Raw genomic sequence first — 20591 nt, forward strand, 5'->3', positions numbered from 1 at the left:
CCTTGTGCTCCCATTCTCTTTATGCTCCAGTCACACTGCCCTTGTTTCAGTGCTTGCAATTTTCCATGTTCCTTTCTGCTCGGGTCTTCACATATGCAGTTCTTTGTGGCTAGAAGAATCTTCCCTGTCTCTTCTCACTTAGCTAAATTCTACTTATCCTTCAGGTCATAGGTTAAATGTCGCTTCTGCGTGGAAGCTTTTTTGACCCACACTGGGACATGCTGTCCTCTTACCCTCTATTTGTCCCTTATAAACTGATTTCCACTGTTCTTAAATGGCGAATTGTGCAATTATCTGTTTAAAGGCTATGTTTCCTGCTAGACTACCTGCTTCTCCGTCTTGTCACCGCCATATCCCCTTTGCTTAGTGAAGTGTCTGAAACACAGGAAGTAAGTACTCAAAAAGTAGCTTTAAATTAACTAATGAGAAATATGGCAACAAATGAAGAAAGGGTGGAAATATCAGGCACCAGTATCTTCTTCTTGTTGAAGAATCACATCTACTTCCAAAGCCTACTGACCTGATCTTCCAAATCACTCCATACGTGGCACTAAACATGCCTTATACAAAGACAACACAATTGTCCCGGACAGTCCAGTTTTTTAGCTGTCATCTTGGAGTGCTTATTAGCAGTACTTACTTTTGCTCACCAAACTGCCTGTGTGGGTGCTGAATTATGTGAATGCTCTACTTATATACCATGATCCAGTAACTCATGAGCCGTCTCTCTCTCTCTCTCTCTTTCTCTCTCTGTAGGTGAACTCATGAGAGACAGCTTCTGTGTTTTGGTGGCTGTGGTATTAACAGCAAGCTTAAGATATTAAACCGAGCAGCTTTAATCCTCGAGGTCTCCTGGAGCAGTAGGGATTAATGTATTTTTACTCCAGAGCCAATGTAGCTATTCCGATGCTCTAAGGTCTGCTCTCTGCAATGCCCAAACTGACCCCAGTTGCCTTTCTCTAGACCCGCTTCTTCGCCTTGGGAGAAGTGATGGAATTCTACCTGGAGATCGACCCTGTCACCTTGAACCTGATCATCCTAGTTGCGAGCTACGTCATCTTGCTCCTGGTCTTCCTCATCTCCTGCGTGCTATACGACTGCCGAGGCAAGGATCCCAGTAAGGAGTACGCGCCCGAGGCCACACTTGAGGCCCAGCCCTCCATCCGGTTGGTGGTGATGCAGCCAAGTGCCCCTGGGCCCCACTGGCCAAAGGGGCCTGGACTTTCTTTGGGGGATCCTGCTCCACTAGGGAAGAAAAGCACCATGGTATGAGGCTGGCTAAAGGACACTGGGGAGAGACCACTAGACTTCCCATAGAGACAAACTGCTCCCTATCGTGGCTCCAATTCTCTCGGTACATGTGTCCCGCTTGGGAAAGAAGGTGAGAGTTCTGTCTTACTTGCTGTTTTCTCATCGCTTTCTTTGTGACAAAAGCAACTGTTTAAGGTAAGAAGCCCAAAGTGGTCTTTAGTCAAATTCTTCAAATGCAAAATGTCAGCAATACTATAGTATAATGGAGTTGGTTACTGATACATTTCTGATGTTGCTGTCCTTGCAACTCACAGGAGAGACTGACTTTTGAGAAAGGATGCAATAGAGTGTGGGGGTGTGTGTGTGAGTGTGTGTGCATGTCTGTGTGTGTATGATGAGGAATGAGACTAACTCCAGTCAAGCCTATTCTTTGCAAATTCTTTCTTTTCAAGGCAACCACTTTTTTGTTGTTGTTTTTCTTTTCTTTAAGAGACAGAGTCTTGCTCTGTTGCCTGTGCTTGAGTGCAGCAGCATGATCATAGCTCACTGAAGCCTTGAACTGGGCTCAAGCAACCTTCCCGCTTCTGCCTCCCATGTAGCTGGGACTATAGTGTCATGCCACCATGCCAGGCTTTTTTTTTTTTTTTTTTTTTTTTTTTTTGTAAAGATGGTATTTCACTATGTTGCCCAGGCTGGTATTGAATTCCTGGCCTCAAGCAATCCTCCTGCCTCAGCCTCACAAAATGCTGGGATTATAGATGTGAGCCACTGCACCCAGTCAAGGCAACCCCACTGAACTTGTTCAGACTTCAGAACATTATTATTTCTGTAGCTACCAGCTCTTCACATTCTATTCCCAATTCTGAGACAGAATAAGGAATACATACAACTAAAGCAACAAAGCTTGGAGCCTGGATTCAAATCCCGCCTCTTCTACTGGCTAGCTGTGTGGCCATGGTTAAGCTGAGTCACCTCTTTATGCCTCAGGGATAGTGATTGGACAGCGAAGGTTTGGGGCTATTTAAATGAGTTAATTCACCAAAAGCACTTGAGACAGTTCTTGACACACAGGGTTAGCTGTGATGATGATCACCGATAATATTTCCTTCCATATGCCTCATCAAAAAGTTTAGTCTCCAATCCTCAAAGCCGGCCTGATCCAATACAAAGTTATTGAAAACTCATTGAAATAATTCTCAGGTCCCACAGCTCGGTGTATCTGTCCCCAGAACACTACCTGCTCTCTCTTCACTCTCATTGTTGATGTTGAATTGTATGTTTTTCCCCTGTTCATTAGTCTATTTCCAAAATTTTTGAATTATTATCTCCATTTTGTGTATTTTTATTAACCCTCCCTTCCCTGAGCTCAGAGAGACTTATGTGCTTACTTCGAGATTTACTAAACCCCTTCTTTCCATCAGGACCTATGTGGAAGTGAAGAGAAAAGTGTCATGACCCTGCCATCTGATCTTTGCTGCCCAACAGAAGGAAGCAGGTTCAGGCATGACTTAGACAATGAAAGATAAGAAAGCTTTGCAGATCCTCTGCTAGAAGTCTGCATAGGGTGCAGGAGTCCGCAGAGACGTGAGTGTCTGACACACAGAAGATACTCAAGAAATATTGGAATAATGTTGAATGGCCAATTTCATCTTAGACTCAGGTACCAAAGATAAGATGATTTGTCTTAAAAGATAAATAGTCATTTTTCCAGAAGAACAAAAGTATGTTGGAATCTTGAAGGGTAGGACAGGAGATGGCTTTTTAGACAGAAGAAATAACAAAAACAAAGCTTAAAAGCAAAAAAATTATAGAGTCCATTGATTGTGAAGGTCTGATGGTGTCCAACATGTGAAGAAAACATGAGAAATTCAATTTCTGTTCCTCCTGTAGAAAACTGAAGAGGAGGGCCTGGCCAGCCTGCCCTGCCAGCTTTGACAATGAGCAATGTTTTGCCTTTGGATTGTTAAGTATCTGTAACAAACGTGAAGATAATCCCAGTTACTTGGTTTTCAGGTTTTGATGTTTATTTTTAATTTAATTTGTTTCTTATTTTATCAGAACATTCTATTTTCTCTTAAATACATGATTTGAAAACTATATTGAAAACCATTCAGAGGATATTTATTTCTTTTATGAGCAAGAAGCCATCTTCACTTTTTTGTTTTTGTTTTTGTTTTTTTCTGAGACGGAGTCTTGTTCTTGCTCTTATTGCCCAGGCTGAAGTGCAATGGCACAATCTCGGCTCACTGCAACCTCTGCCTCCCGGATTCAAGCAATTCTCCTGCCTCAGCCTCCCGAGTAGCTGGGATTACAGGCATCTGCCACCACACATGGCTAATTTTTATATTTTTAGTAGACACAGGGTTTCACCACATTGACCAGGCTGGTCTCGAACTCCTGACTTCAGGCCTGCCTCGGCCTCCCAAAGTGCTGGGTTTAACAGGCGTGAGCCACGGTGCTCGGCCACCATCTTCACTTTTATAATGAAAATATAAACTGAAAGAGGAAACACCATAAATTCACAGGCAGCTTCTAAGAACCTACCCTTTATATATTATATACTTATATTTCCATGAAAGGGAAAGAAATAAGGTTAGTTCAGATGAAGCTCACATTAAGAAACGGGCAGGTTCTCATATATATATATTCCTATGAATATATATATGAAATATGTATATATTTTATGGGAATATATAGACAGAATACACATATTGAACGTATATATTTCATGGGACTATATATAAACACCCATAAAATATATATATTATACATTCAATATATATTAAATTTCTCATTATATATATTCAGTGATCTATTCACTGATTTTATATCCAACCAGTGAATATATAATTATTATGTATATAATTATATATAATATATGTATGTAATTATATACCTATAATCATATACATATAATTATATACAATATTATATATCATATATAATATGTATAATGTATATATAATTTTATATTATGTACATATATAATATATATATAATATACATACATATATTGTATATAATTATATATTATATATAATGTATAATAATATATGATATATATTATATATTATATAATATAATATATTATGTTATCTAATTATGTATTATATTATATATTATATATGTAATTATGTATTATATAATTATATATAATTATGTATTATATATAATGATATTATATATGATTACATATAATATGTAATTATATATTATATTTAATGATAAGATATAATATATGATATGTAATTACATACTATATATAATATGATTATATATAATATATATATTAATTACATATTATATGTAATTATATATTATATAATATATTGTATATTATTATATACATTATATATTATACTATATATTATTATATAGTATATAAAAGTATGTACATAATAATTTATGCATAGTTACATATAATTATTATATAATCAGCAAATATGTGATCAGTGAATATATATAATGAGATATATATAATATATAAGACATATATTTGTCTATATATTTGTTAGACAAAATATATGTGTCTATATATATTTTGTTAGACAAAATATATATGTGTCTATATATATTTTGTTAGACAAAATATATATGTGTCTATATATAGATAAAATATATATGTGGAGAAAAAAATTAGTGCACCACAAGAAAGTAATGAACATAATAATAATGAATTCAGCTTTTTCCGAGAGAGAAATATAAAATGTTCAATGCATCTAATATTGAAGTTAAGAATATAAAATATTCTTCTCTCTTGGATTCCTATTAAAAATAAAATTTTCAAAATTCTTTAAAGAATATGAAGTAAACATTCATTTAAAAGTATTTCACTTATGTTTCAATTCCACATTGGATCCAACTAAAGAGGAAAGATTAACAGAGATGGGGGACAGAAAAATAAATTATAAGAGAAAGAAAGAGAAGGAGAACAAAAACCGAATAATAACAATCCTAGTAACAACAACAACAAATAAGGTGAACAGAAATAAAGTCAGGGAAGAGAAAAAGAAGAGGAAAAAAGGGGAAAAAACTAAAAATACTCTAAAGTAAGTGTTGGAATAGATGGCATTGAGTAATTCCAAGCCTCTGGTTCATTTGATTTGTAATCCATTCAACTTGTTCTTCAAGAAGGAAGCAACTTCTCTGTATTTAAAACAATCTTTTCAGTATAAAATGAAGTTTTAGAATCTTGTAAGGACTACAACTAAGAATTTTACAGACCAGGAGCAGTGACTCATGCCTGTAATCTCAACACTATGGAAAGCTGAGGCAAGAGGATCACTTGAGCCCAAGAGTTTGAGACCAGCCTGGGCAACATAGCAAGTGCCCATCTCTATAAGAAGTGAAAGAATTAGCTGAGTGTGGTGGCTGGCACCTGTAGTCCCAGCTACTCAGCAGGATAAGGCAGAAAGACGGCTTGAGCCAAGGAATTTGAGGCTGCAGTGAGCCATGATCACATTACTCCCTACCCTCCAGCCTGGGTAACAGAGCAAGGCCCTGTCTCTAAAAAAAATAAAAAATAAATAAATAAATACCAGCAAGGAAATAAACCCAGAAGAAACTGTGATTTCTTCCCAAGAATATTTGACCTCAGAGGTAAGAGAAAGAAAGAAGAAAACAAACAAACCAAAATAAAAACAGGAACTGAGGTCCTATTATCACCTTTTTCCTATTTGCCCCCACCACTTACCTTTCTACAGCATGATCTCCTTACTTGCTTTTATTTTAAACCTTCATCAATTGTGTCTTATTTTAAAATATAGCTTTATCTCTTAATGGAATTATAAGTTGTACAACTGCAAGGTTCTACCTAATGTTTTAATATTTTGGTAATAAGACCTGGTGGAACGGCTTGCCAGCTAGAACCAAGAGGTTTATGTGACATTCAAATACTGCCTTATTTTTCTTTCCTTATGGAATTAGGACTCCCTTTTCCCAGTATATTTTAATTCACTACTCTTCTATCATGCACATTTGTATTAAAGCAAATGTAGTGTTTTGGCTTAATTTGAATGATAGCTTTGGGAAGGACCCAAACCAAACACTTTCAAGGCAAGGAAAGGGAGGGAGATAAATGGGGATTTATCAAGAATTCGCTACATGCCAGATACCTTTTATTCATGATATCATTTAATCCTCATGCTCCCCTATGAGATAGTCACATCTAAAACTAGTTCAAGGATTAAGAAGTGGAGGCTCATAGAACAGCTCGAGTTTGCATAAGGCCACGCAGTTTACCCATGTAAGAAGCAGGATTTGAACTCAATTCCAGATGTGTCACCTCCTACCACCTGTTTTTTCACAGCTATTAAAGAGCAAGAGTAAACCCATGGTTGTTCCACCAACTCCATCTCTCTCCTCTGCTAGAATTGGATGCCTAGGAAGTTGCTCCATAATCATCTGTTTCATCCAAAGGACTTTCAGATTTTCTCCTCTGAGTAAGATGTCACATCAGAAGAAAAATAAATTATTGTAATTTGGCTGGAACATCTCCTGATATTCCAGAATGTCTTCAGGACAGAGTTGGACTAAGTCTGAACTTTATACTGGAAAAGCCTCACTCAATTTCCCCTCTGTCACTATCTGCTGTTTAGCATTTTGTGGTTTTTGTTAATTAGTTTGTTTTTTCTTTTCTTTTCTTCCTTTTTCTTTTTTTTTGATGGGAGTCTCACTGTGTCACCCAGGCTAGAGTGCAATGGCCTGATCTCGGCTCACTGCAACCTCTGCCTCCCAGGTTCAAGTGATTATCCTGCCTCAGTCTCCCCATTAACTGGGATTACAAGTGCATGCCACCATGCAGGCTAATTTTTTGTGTTTTTAGTAGTGACGGGGTTTTGTCATGTTGACCAGGCTGATCTTGAACTCCTGACCTCAAGTGATCCACCCGCCTCGGCCTCCCAAAGTGCTGGGATTACAGGTGTGAGCCACCATGCCCGACCTGTTTAACATTTTGTGCATCAATTAACTTCCTGAGCCTTTTTCCTCAACTAAAAAAATCATATGTACCTTGAGCCCAGGAGTCTGAAACAAGGCTAGGCAACATAGCAAGACCTCATCTCTTAAAAAAAAAAAAAAAAAAGAATATAATCTTAAGATGGACAAAGTTCAGAATCACACACTAAAGTATCTGGCATATAGTGATATTTCAAAAAAATGAAAGCCACTACCAGCAAATAAGATGAAAATAAGTAGAAGACTTCATGACCTGCTGGCTAGAGATGGCTCAGGACATTTGTGGGGGTGTTAAGGGGAAGGGGAGTGAAAGGTTAGACAGCTGTCACGTGCCGTAGAAATTTAGAAAGAAAAGGTAGTGTCTGTTACGGGTTGAATTTCGTCCCCTCAGAATTCATATGTTGAAGTCCTTAGCCACTGTACCTCAGGATGTAATCTTATTTTGCAATAGTGTCATTACCGGTATAATTAGTTAAGGTGAGGTCACACTGGAGTATGGTGGGCCCCTAATCCAATAGGACTGTGTCCTTATAAAAAGGAGAATTTTGGACACAGACATGCATACATATGAAGAATGGAGTTACACAATCACAAGCCAAGGAACTACCAGAATGTAGAAGACAGGCTTGGAATACATCCTTCCCCAGTACCTTCAAAAGGAACATGGCCTGGCCGATGCCTTGACCTCAGACTTTTAACCTCCAAAAGTGTGAGGCAATAAATTTCCATTATTTAAGCCACTTGGTTTGCAGTACGTTGTTAGGACAGCCCTAACAAACTAATTCAGTATCTAAAATGAATGTTTAGGATGTGCGACGAGTTGTTTAACAGGTCAAAGCTTTTTAGGGTCAGTTACATGATTCTATTGGATGTGACACTACGCTGAGTTCGAGTCTGGGGGAGAAACTAAAAGGCCAAACTTGATAGAGGTTGCCTAGGAAGTAGATGCTGTAAAAGCAGAGTAACCATTTATTGTGGGGGTTTTGTTTTGTTTTGTTTTGTTGTGTGTTTGTTTTAGAGACAGGGTTTCACTAGGTTGGCCAGGTTGGTCTTGAACTCCTAGGTTCAAGCAATCCTCCTGCCTCAGCCTCCCAAGCAGCTGGAATTATAGGCACACACCACCATGTTGTGTTTTTAAAGAGGGTAGGCTGGGCACGGTGGTTCACACCTGTAATCCCAGCACTTTGGGAGGCCAAGGCGGGCAGATCACCTGAGGTCGGGAGTTCCAGAATAGCCTGACCAACATGGAGAAACCCCATCTCCACTAAAAATACAAATAATTAGCCGGGTGTGGTGGCGCATGCTTGTAATTTCAGCTAGTCAGGGGGCTAAAGCAGGAGAATCGCTTGAACCCAGGATGCAGAGGTTGTGGTGAGCCGAGATCACGCCATTGCACTCCAGCCTGGGCAACAAGAGCTAGACTACATCTCAAATAAATAAGAGGGTAGAATACAGGAGAAAAAAATTCTTGGTAGAAAAATGTGCTTGTGGTTTTGCCAGATGGAATGTAAGGTATAATTGAGAGGAATAGAGGCAAGAAACTCTCTGTTCCATAGAGGAGGACTAGGGACAAATCACAAAGACAGGATATTATGGGGTTCAAGCACAAAACTATTTGAGTGAAACAAAGACAGTTTGGAATTATCCCTAAAGTATCCAAGTCTCTTCCGATACCCCATATGCACTTCAGAAGCCACTCAATGAGTGCCAGGCACCTCATTTAATCGTCCTGAAGATTTGTAAGAGGAGGAACTATTATTTTTATTTTAGAAACAAGGCAGTTTCAGACTGTCATGCGAACACCTTTAGGTTGAAAGGGTGGGATTAGCAGAATCCAGGGATCCTGACTTTCAGTCCTGAGTTTACACTATAACTTTATAGCTGCCCAGAATCCATACAGAGCCACAGGATGATTCAGCAAGGTGGGTACAGAAAAGTCACACTTTCGAGATCTGTCTCTCCCTGCCATCACTTTCGGGGAGTGCAAAATAACATAATCTCTTTGATTAGAACAATTCTGAGAACTAGAGGGCAGACACAGACAAGTATTGCCCAAGAGTAGCAAGAACAGTCTCTTTCTCATTACGCCATCTTCCCTGAAAACACTAGTGACTGAGATACAGAAAGTATGAGATCATTTATTATCTACCTCTGTTGCACAGTTACTTTGACTTTGACTTTCTTGGGCTGCCAGTGTTCCAGATAAGGGTTTTGTAACACCAGGATTAAGAAAGATTTTAGCTATTTCACATCCTCCCAAGATAGTAGGAAGTTGTCTGCGCATGGTTTTTTTTTTCTCAAGGCTTCTCTGTACTCAGCCATTATTTAATTAAACACCAGCCATATGCTGGGATCTGCTGGTTCTCTGCTTGACGCATTGCCAGCCTGGTGGCCTCAACTGCAATTTGAAGTTGACAGGCATACAATACAAAGCTCAGGAGACACTAGGAAGAAAAGGACTTGACTTGGAGGAAACAGGAAGACCCGGGGAGAGAAAAGTGTGCTGCTCCAAGGGAGGACTTAAAATTGCCCAAGCATGGCTCAGTGGAAACGTGGCGGTGGAATTTGGAATCTGGATTGTTTGTCAGAATTGATAAAGACATTCTCATACGGAAATGTATCTGTGAAAAGCTGTCTGCCACTGGGGCAGGGAGAAAAATGAATAGTATAGAATTTTGGAGACAAAAATGTATATGCAGTAGTCATTATACACATAATCAGGAGGAAACCAGAAGATCCAGGGGCCAAAGGGGAATGATTGGTTTCTTAAATGGCAGCAAGACTGGATTTGACAACTCTCACCATCAAGAATGTTTCTCTGTATTTAACCTACATCTCTTCTGCTCTTAGACTTTATATTCATTTTCTCTTTCTTATCCATTATTGGTCTTTTCGGAAAAAAAAAAAAAAACTGAGACAGGGTCTTGCTCTTATAGCCCAGGCTGGAAAGCAGTGGTGCAATCGTAATTCCCGGCAGCCTTGAACTTCTGGGATCAAGTGACCCTCCCGAGTAGCTGGGACTAGAGGTGCTCACCACCACCCCCTCATAATTTCCTTCGTAAAAAAAAAAAAAAAAAAAAAAAAAAATTATAGAGACGGGGTTCTCACTGTGTTGCCCAGGCTGGTCTCAAACTCCTGTCCTCAACCGATCCTTACCTAGGCCACCCAAAGTGCTGGGATTACAGGCATGAGCCACCACACTCAGTCCATTATTGGTTTTATAAAGAAGCACTGTTTACATAGAAATTTTTATGAGTGTGTCTCGTGAAAGAATCCAATCAGATTAGATCACCAAGTGTAATAAGTTATGGTTATAGCAGTGGTTCAAATCCATGGGTCTGTAGCATGCTGGTGAATCACCATCAGCCATCAGGTGTGTTATAAATAGTTTGTTTCTAATAATAAATTACCCAAGTTTGTGAATGATTTACCTATTATACAGAGGGTGAGTTGAAGGTCATTTCCATCATAATGTTATTCTCAGTTCTGTGTACTCCAATTTTGTTGCTTGTATAACATAGATGCAGGTGGAGGTCCAGTTAAGAACTGGATATACCTACAGACCACTCATCTATTTGACAAATATTTGTAAAGCACCTACTTTGTGCAGATGTTATGCCTGGCCTGAAGGATACAATCAATGCACACAACAGACATGAGTTTTGTCTTTGTAAAGCTTAGCAAGTGGCAGGAAAAAACTATACCAAGCACTTTGCATACATTGCCTGAATTTTCACTGTAACCCTGAGAGGTAACGTCATTTTCCCAACTTCATATATTTTAGGCAACTGGAACTCTGAAGCTCATTCTCTAAACCAGTGGCTTTCGAATGCCTTTGATCATGCATGCCTGTCAGTGAAGATAATTTTAGTACTCATGTGTGTGTATGCATGTGTGTGTGTTCAAACAAAATATACAAAAGTACATATTTGTATATACTTATCTATACTTACATTTGTATATACTTATATACTTTTAATTTTAGTACTCGTGTGTGTGTGTGTGCATGTGTGTGTGTTCAAACAAAATATACAAAAGTATACATTTGTATATACTTATATATTACATATACACATATGCATATTCTTATAACTTATATGTACATTATTTGAATCTTCTTGTACCCCTCACTTTGAAGACCGGCTCTGCACCACTCCACCATATCACCTTGGAGTTTGTCTATGTGTAATGGGAGTAATCCACCTCCAATCTTACACATCTAACCCCAGGTTTTGGTCTAGATGGGTAGGGATGGGAATTTTGCCAAGAACTTGATCCAGGAAGTTTTTTAAAAAAATTTAAAAACAGTGCATTTCAAATTTGGTTTTTGTATTGCTAAGGATGCTTTGCAGAATTCCTCGTTGAGTTTTTTAATACACAAAGGAAAGCTCTTCTGTTAGTTTGTAAATCCGAGTCATTTCTCCTGTGTTCTTTTTCCTGGCTGGATCTTAAGCACCTCAAAAAAAGAGTGCGTGTCTCATACATCTATTTCAACTCCCCGCAGCACCCAATAAACGACTGAACATGTCAGGAATTCTGCATGCTTTGGGGATGACTTTGTTTCTCATGGGAAAAAGGAGAGAGGCTTTTTACAATCCACTGTAGCATAAAAATACTACCCTATGGAAAGAAACTGTTCCTAGACACAGTAGAGAACAAGCTGGGCTGTTTCGATGTGCCCAGGCATAGAGGGCTGGGAAAGCGCAGCAGGTAGTCTTGGGATGAATGAGGCTACGGAGAGAAAGCCAGGATTCACACTTAATTCCACAGGCACAGGGAAGGTGAGGGTTGAGAAAGTGAATCAACAGATGAGTCCTTCTGTCTCTCTGCCCACTTTAGCTCCAAATTACCCAAGCTGCTTCTTTTTCTTTTCTTTTCTTTTTTTTTTTTTTTTTTTTGATGAGAGAGAGAGACCTCTGCTGCCCAGGCTGGAGTGCAGTGGTGCGATCTTGGGTCACTGCAGCCTTGACCTCCCAGGCTCAAGAGATCCTCCCACCTCAGCCTCCTAAGTAGCTGGGACTACAGGCATGCACCACCACACCTGGCTAATTTTTGTACTTTTTGTAGAGACAGGGTTTCACTATGTTGCCCAGGCTGGCCTCAAACTCCTGAACTCAAGCAATCTTCCTGCCTTGGCTTCCCAAAGTGCTAGGATTACAGGCTTGAGCCACCACGTCCAGCCCAAATTTCTTTTCCTCAGTGGAGGTGCCTCTACTGAACTACCAGGAAAATAGCTGCAACCCTTGACTTGATACTACCAACAGCTCTCTATCAGTTGACCCTGTGCTTGATTCTCATCCATATTCCTGATTCTACAGACTACACCTTGGAGCAGCAGCCTGGGGTTATGGGGTTCTAATTCTTAGCCCAGACACTAACTTCCTAGGAGGCACTAGCCTCACCTGCACAAAAGGAGGAGTGGAGTTCATTAACAACCTGCCAAGGATCTTTTGGCTATGGCATATTTGACCCTGCCTCTTTCTTTGTTCCTGATCTTTCCTCATTTCCAACCTGGCCTCCCTGAATGAGGAAACTAGTGACAGGAGGATTTGTCCTGAAAAACTGCCCGCGGCTACAGCAGTGTTGTTGATCAGGGAGCTGCAGCAGGAAGCTTAACAGGGGGCTGAGGCCTTTCCTTTCACAGGATATACGCACACACCCCATTTGCTAACATGTTTTCCATCTGACATTTCAAGTAACTGTCCCCGCGTTGGTGCTTCTACAAGTCAAGGTCTGTTCTGCACTCTTTAGAAAGAACGTAAACCATGACAAATGGTCTCAGTTCAGGCATATGGTGATGCATTGACTTCCTAGTTGCTAGCATGTATTAACAAACTTATTGTCCCCAAATGTAAAAAATAATGAATTTGCCACCGTGCATGGAACTTTGACAATGTAAAACATATTAGATGTATTGGATCTTCAGGGACCATCCTTAATTTTTAGTAGAACATTGCCTTTTATTTCCTTATTTCTAAGTGAATTTCAATTGCATTGCCCCTAAAACCTTTTTATAAGATGTTTGCAGTAGTTAGGAATTAATGTGTGTGTTTTTTTCTTTTTTCTTTTTTTTTAAGTGGGTGTATTCGTTAGAAATTGTGCTCAGCTATGACTAACAGCTACAGTGGTTGAAATATCAAGGGGAGGCCGGGCGCAGTGGCTGGTGCCGGTAATCCCAGCACTTTGGGAGGCTCAAGAGGGCAGATCATGAGAAAGAACGTATGAGGTCAAGAGACGGCGACCATCCTGGCCAACATGGTGAAACCCCGTCTCTACTAAAATATCATTAAAAAAATTGGCCGGGCGTGGTAGCGAGCACCTGTAGTCCCAGCTACTCAGGAGGCTGAGGCAGGGGAATTGCTTGAACCCGCTAGGCGGCGGTTGCAGTGAGCGGAGATCGTGCCATTGCACTCCAGCCTGGTGACAGAGCAAGAATCCGTCGCAAAAAGGAAGGGAGGAAGGGAGGAAAAAGAAAGAAGAAAGAAAGATCAAGAGGAGTTTGCTGTCTTTCTTTCGTTTTTTCTTTTTTTTTATTTTGTTTTTTGTTTTTTGCTGTTTTTTTTTGTTTGTTTGTTTGTTTGTTTTGAGACGGAGTCTCGCTCTGTCGCCCAGGCTGGAGTGCAGTGGCGCCATCTCGGCTCACTGCAAGCTCCGCCTCCCAGGTTCACGCCATTCTCCTGCCTCAGCCTCCCGAGTAGCGGGGGCTACAGGCGCCCACCACCACGCCGGACTAATTTTGTGTGTTTTCACTTGAGATGAAGTTTCACCGTGTTAGCCAGGATGGTCTCCATCTGCTGACCTCGTGATCCGCCCGTCTCGCCCTCCTGAAGTGCTGGGATTACAGGCGTGCACCACTGCGCCCAGCCGAATTTGCTCTCTCTTTCACTCTGATGTTGAAGGAAAGTGGCTGAGCCAGTTGCAGCGGCTCCAACATGCCCCTAATATTGCAGGCACCTTTATTTCTGCTCTATCAGCTCTACTTAATCTTTGAGGTTGTCTTCTCGTTAAAGGTTAGCCGCTGCAGTTCCAAACCTTACATCTGAGTCAGAGGCCAGGAGGGAAGAAGGAGGGCATAGGCAAACAGGCACAAGCCCATTTAGCTAGCTGAGAGGCCCACCCAGCAATGCGTGCTTATATTTCGTTAGCTAGAACTTAATTAAATGTCTACTTCTATCTACAAGGAAGACTGGAAGGTACAGATTTTTGTTACATTGACATTTCCAACAAAATCAGGGTTCCAGTAAAAAGAAAGAGGGAGAGAATGCATTTGGGGTAGATAGCTGCCCTAGTGCGGTTGTTTCTCTTTCTAAAATTAATACATATTTGTTAAGGCAAACTTGAAAACTGGAGCAAAGGAAAAGAAAGAGAAGATAATGGGCCGGGCGCGGTGGCTCAAGCCTGTAATCCCAGCACTTTGGGAGGCCGAGGCGGGCGGATCACGAGGTCAGGAGATCGAGACCATCCTGGCGAACATGGTGAAACCCTGTCTCTACTAAAAAATACAAAAAAACTAGCCGGGCGAGGTGGCGGGCGCCTGTGGTCCCAACTACTCGGGAGGCTGAGGCAGGAGAATGGCGTAAGCCCGGGAGGCGGAGCTTGCAGTGAGCCGAGATCACGCCACTCACTGCACTCCAGCCTGAGCGACAGAGCGAGACTCCGTCTCAAAAAAAAAAAAAAAAGAAAAAAGAAAGAGAAGATAATGATGATATTAATTCCTCAAAGTGATCTCTAGTAGCATTTAGTGTAATTATTTGCTTATTTTTTATTAATATTTGAAGATTTTTTCTGACTGCACTTTTTTTTTTTTTTGGTGAGGGGACAGAGTCTTGCTCTGTCACCTAGACTAAAGAGCAATGGTACAATCATGGCTCACTGCAGCCTCAACCCCCCAGGCTCAAGTAATCCTCCCACTTTGGTCTCCCCAGTAGCTGAAACTACAGCACCACCACATCAGGCTAATTTTTTGTAGAGATGGGGTCTTACTATGTTGCCCAGGCTCATCTTAAACTCCTGGGCTCAAGAGGTCCTCCTGTCTCAGCCTTCCAAAGTGCTGAGATTACAGGTGGGAGCCCAGCACCCAGCCTGATTGTATTTTTCTGATTCTAAAAGTAATGCCCATTCACTTGGGAAACTTTGAGAAAATACAGCAAAGTATAGAGAAAAAAATAGAAATCACCCATAATCCCATTACCCATATTATACTATACCATTTTGTTGTATTTTCTGCTGTTCTAAGTATATATTTTACATACTTAATGATCATAGCATATGTACAAGTTGACACCTTTTTCTCACTTTCTAAATAAAATAAGTAAATTTACATATGACCCTACTTCGAGCATTCCTGGGTCCTCATAACAGCATTTCGAATCTCAGTTGCAAATCTGTTTGGAAAGTGCTTGAAGTAGGAAAGAACAAATAGCATGGACTGATTTTCCCCTGCACTGTTTCTGGGAGACCATACGGCAGATTTGGCTCACTTCTCACTCTCACTCTGAGACCATATCATATGCTCTCCTTTCTTTATTTTTCTATCTCAAAAAATGTCAAGTGTACAAACCAAGAGTTAAAATTATTCTTGAGAGAACATGAGCTGTCAGGCCCATTCTTACCGTATGGCTCACAAAAGTGGGTTTTGCTCTGGCTTATAAATTCATAAGATGTCAAAGCTAGAAAAAGCCCCCATGGCTGTCAGTCCAAACCACTAATGTAACAGCAAAAAGAAACAGAAAGGAAAAGCACCCTGCTCAGCATACCACCTGGCAGAATCAGTGCCAGAACCCAGGACCTCAAGTGCCTTTCTAGTGATTTTCCACTCTACTTTAGATGCTTTTGATGATGCAACTAACTGGTAAACTTCAAAGGTGTTATGACTCCCACAAAAATACTCATCAATGGCCAAGCGCGGTGGCTCACATCTGTAATCCCAACACTTTGGGAGGTCGAGGCGGGCAGATCACGAGGTCAGGAGATCGAGACCATCCTGGCTAACATGGTGAAACCCCGTCTCTACTAAAAAAAAAAAAAAAAATGTAGCCAGGCATGGTGGCAGGCGCCCGTAGTCCCAGCTACTTGGGAGGCTGAGGCAGGAGAATGGTGTGAACCCAGGAGGCGGAGGTTGCAGTGAGCTGAGATCGCGCCACTGCACTTCAGCCTGGGTGACAAAGCGAGACTCAATCTCAAAAAAAAGAGAAAAAAAAATACTCAGTAATAAGATTCCCCAAGATCCCCCCAACCCAACTGCAGCCAGTTGCTAATGGTATTAACTAAAGCCTAGAGATTTATAATGCCCGAAGTAGGTTGTCTCCAATTAGCAGTTTCATTTAATACACTTGGGTTTTTGGTGAAAACATACACTCTAGAGAAAACAACTTTTTCCATTCAGTGTTCACTTGCTATGAGCTCAGACTTTTGCTAAGAGCCATAGGATTGCTAAGAGCTATAGATGTGCAAAATTTATAGTGTGGTTGGGAAGATGAGGGAGACACATGAACCAATATGGTGTATTCATACAGTGGAATGCCGTGCACCTGCAAATGACGTAATCTGCATGAACTGCCACGAAGAGATGGCCATGACATATTGTTACAAGAAAAATGCGGGTTGTAGAGGAGTGATCTCTGCTCACTGCAACCTCCATCTCCCGGGTTCAAGCGATTCTCCTGCCTCAGCCTCTTGAGTAACTGGAATGACAAACATGCACCACCACATTCAGGTAATTTTTGTATTTTTAGTAGAGACGGGGTTTCACTACATTGGCCGGGCTGGTCTCAAACTCCTGACTGCAAGTAATCTGCCTGCCTCAGCCTCCCAAGCCTCAGCCTCCCAAAGCGCTGGGATTACAGGCATGAGTCACCGTGCCCGGCCTTACAGTTCTGTGTTTGGAATATAGTTATGTGCTGCAGTTTCCCCACTGTATATGTTGAATAACCATGGTATCTACCACAGACTTGTGACAATTAAATCAGTTGTTCTGAATAAAATGCTTGGATATTTGCCAGACCCATACTAAGTGCTCATTAAACATTAGCCATGATGATGATGATGATGATGATGATGATGGAGGAAAATGAGTACTCTCATACTGCTACCAGGTGTACACATTCATACAAGTTATAGGGCCATTTAATCAGATATATATGTGTAAAGCCTTTAAAATTTGAAGATATTTGACCCAGCAGGTCCACTTTCAAAAATTTCCCCTATGGAAAAAAATTTAAGAAGTGTATACAAAGATGAATAAAGAGAAAAACCTTGGCAACAAGCTAAATGTTCAAAACTGAAAATAGTTTAATAACATATGGTGCATCTTTACAATGGAATAGTATGTCCTCACTGTAGCAACAAATATACTGACATTGTAATAGGCTAATAATCATATAATATTAAGCGAGAAAAGCTCACTTCTGAACAACATACACAATATGATCCCATGACAGTACAAAAAGTATAATGTACATATGTATGTCTAGAAGCACATGTCCTAAAATTGCATGCACAGTATTAAACCCTGGGAAATTGTAAAAATTTTCTTCTTTATGCTTGGGTATAATTTCCAATTTTTCTACAATGAATCTCTGTTCGTTGTGTAAGTGTTTGAAAGAAAGGCAAAGGGACTTTGGGAGAGCATTTCATGATGTAGCCTCCACGCTAACAGACTGCAATCAGGATGCCTCTGCCTGGAGCCAGAGCAAATGCAAGTGCTTCCAGCCTGCAAGGATCAAGTGGGTACATTTTTCCAGTCTCTACTGCAGAATCAGCAGACATGGGACTAGTGTCCTGGCCTGACTCAGGAGACTGACTTTGGGATGTTGGCTGAAGGCCAAAAAAGTAAATAGTAAGGAAAACTAGGCAATGTCATTGCCATCAGCCAACCTAAGAAAGCTTTAATTTTCCAAGAACTGAAGGTTCAATTTCCAAAGATCAAGGGGAGACAAAGACAGCTACTCACCTCGCCTCTTACTGGGGTTTTCAGAAGTTTCCAGCAGCTTCCCATCAGACTCAGCTAGCAGCCTTGTTTGAGGCTGGTCTAGAAACCCCACTCTGTGTAGACTCCTTTTGGCCATTTGCCACGGAACAGCAAAGACTGTCAGCACTCCTCCAAGTAGGCAGCTGCAAGGGGTCTCAGCCTTGCATCTCCTAATTTCTCAAGGAAGAAAGGAACTGGAATTTTACTTAAGCCACGCTCTCTTTTCTATGATGTTTTCCTAGGCTCCCCAAGGGTGTGTGATATTGCTGGAAGGAAGAAAGAAAAGCCCGAGTGAGCTGAACTTCCCATTTACTCACAAGGACTGACCCGGGCATCCCTCAGTTCCTACAAAGGCCCCCACCCATGTATTCAAGCTTCATTTGTTGCTATCCTCCCCCATCTCACTCTGTTCTGGTGTTTCTTGAGTATTCTGTTTCTTACATAACCCTCCCCTTTTTCAGCCTCTGGAATTTTTGCTGGCAACTTCAGAGATCAGCCAATGTGCCTTCTCAGGGTAGTCTCTCCTGATCTCTTGCCTTCTCCACCACTCCGGATTAGGAAACCCTGTTCTGTGACCCCATAGAACCCTGTCCTACACTCCATAGGGACACCTTTTTATTTATTTATTTTTTATTATACTTTAAGTTCTAGGGTACATGTGTACAACATGCAGGTTTGTTACATAGGTATACATGTGCCATGTTGGTTTGCTACATCCATTAATTCATCATTTATATTAGGTACTTCTCCTAATGCTATCCCCTCCCTGCCCCCCACCCCATGACAGGCCCCAGGGTGTGATGTTCCCGGCCCTGTGTCCAAGTGTTCTCATTGTTCAGTTCCCACCTGTGAGTGAGAACATGCGGTGTTTGGTTTTCTGTTCCATATGGACACTTTTCCACTATGCTAGAATCTTTTGTTCCTGGTCTCTCTTCCCAACCCTAGTGTAAGCAACTCGCAGCCAGAGGCCATGCCTTATTCTCCTTTGTATTCTCAGTGCCCAGCACATGGTATGTGCTCAACACATGTTTGTCTAATAATTAAATAAATGAGTTCATTCATCCATCAATTGATCTTTAAATTGGTTGCAAATTATCTTCTTTTTAAGAAAATGCAAACAATTCTGGGAATTTTGAGGGAGCTGATATTAGTTATTCTCGTTTCAGTGTGAATTCATTTGTCTGATTCCATTGCTTTCCTTTCATGTTAAAGTAAGGAACAGGGAATCGAAATTTGACTTGGAGATGAAATTCTTAGAATGGAGAACGGTAGTTCACTTTGGATAGAATATAGGGTAGGGTATGAATGATGCAGGCTTATGGGTAGTGAAACACCAGCCCTGTTTCTAAAAATGTGACAAGTTACATCAAAATCTCCTGAGTGCTTATTAAAAATGCAACATCCAAGGCCCCAACCCAAACCCACACTACCTAGAATCTAGTGAAATGGGCATGTGGAGCTTCATTCATCGTCAGCCAGTTCTGATCAGAGGAATTAGAAAGGCCTAAAGTTACTAGACATTTAGGGTCATGAGGAGAGATGCAGATGGAGGTAGGAGCACACAGAGATGGAGAGAGGAACATGCCAAAGTAAACCTCATATGTTCTGAAATTTTGCCTAAGATTCCCCATAAAAGAAAGCTCTTTCTGGGCGGGGCGCCATGGCTCACGCCTGTAATCCTAACACTTTGGGAGGCTGAGGTGGGCGGATCATGAGGTCAAGAGATTGGGACCATCCTGACCAACATGGTGAAACTGCGTCTCTACTAAAAATACAAAAAATAAATTAGTTGTGTGTGGTGGTGTGGGCCTGTACTTTCAGCTGTTCAGGAGGCTAAGGCAGGAGGATCACTCAAACCCAGTAGGCAGAGGTTGCATTGAGCCAAGATCGCACCATTGCACTCCAGCCTGGGCAATAGAGCAATAATCCATCTCAAAAAAAAAAAGAAAGCTCTTTCTTTCTTTTCTTCATCTCAATTCATTGTTTTATATCACATAGGAATTAATACTACTGTATTCCTGGAAATTAACATTAAGCATAAAATAGTAGAATGGATAAGAATACATATGGATGCTAGAGATATACTGCCTAGTTCAAACTCTAGCTTCTAAACTCACTTGACATGTAATCTTGGGTGGCTAATTTTTCAGTGCCTCCGTTTCCTCATATGTAAGATGGGAATGATAACAGTAGATACCTGCCTTCCAGGGCTTATGGAATTAAATTAACTACAACATATAAAGTACTTAGAACTTCATTAGCAAGTACAATGTATATTAGATATTAACATTACTCTATAAACTATAAATAGGCACATAGTTGTGTTCTTAGACCCAACAACCACAGACTATGCTTGTTTTTAAGAAATGTTTTTTTTCTGCTGGACACAGTAGCTCACACCTGTAATCCTAGCATT

The 20591-nt window shown here is 40.7% G+C and overlaps 1 protein-coding gene across 1 annotated transcript; it reads left to right on the top strand.

The window, feature by feature from the left end:
• Positions 1-874: 874 nt before the first annotated feature.
• On the top strand, positions 875-1272 carry SMIM36 (small integral membrane protein 36). Its single transcript, XM_050764810.1, has one exon. It carries the CDS (start codon positions 991-993, stop codon positions 1270-1272), a length of 282 nt encoding a protein of 93 aa, XP_050620767.1. The 5' UTR covers positions 875-990.
• The last annotated feature ends 19319 nt before the right edge of the window (positions 1273-20591 follow it).

The sequence above is a fragment of the Macaca thibetana genome, chromosome 16 (genome assembly GCF_024542745.1).
Source record: "Macaca thibetana thibetana isolate TM-01 chromosome 16, ASM2454274v1, whole genome shotgun sequence".
In the NCBI taxonomy this organism is placed as follows: Eukaryota; Metazoa; Chordata; class Mammalia; order Primates; family Cercopithecidae; genus Macaca; species Macaca thibetana.

What these genes read in the sequence shown, in the direction of transcription:
- SMIM36 (XM_050764810.1), top strand. Translation starts at nt 991, where the DNA reads ATGGAATTCTACCTGGAGATCGACCCTGTCACCTTGAACCTGATCATC.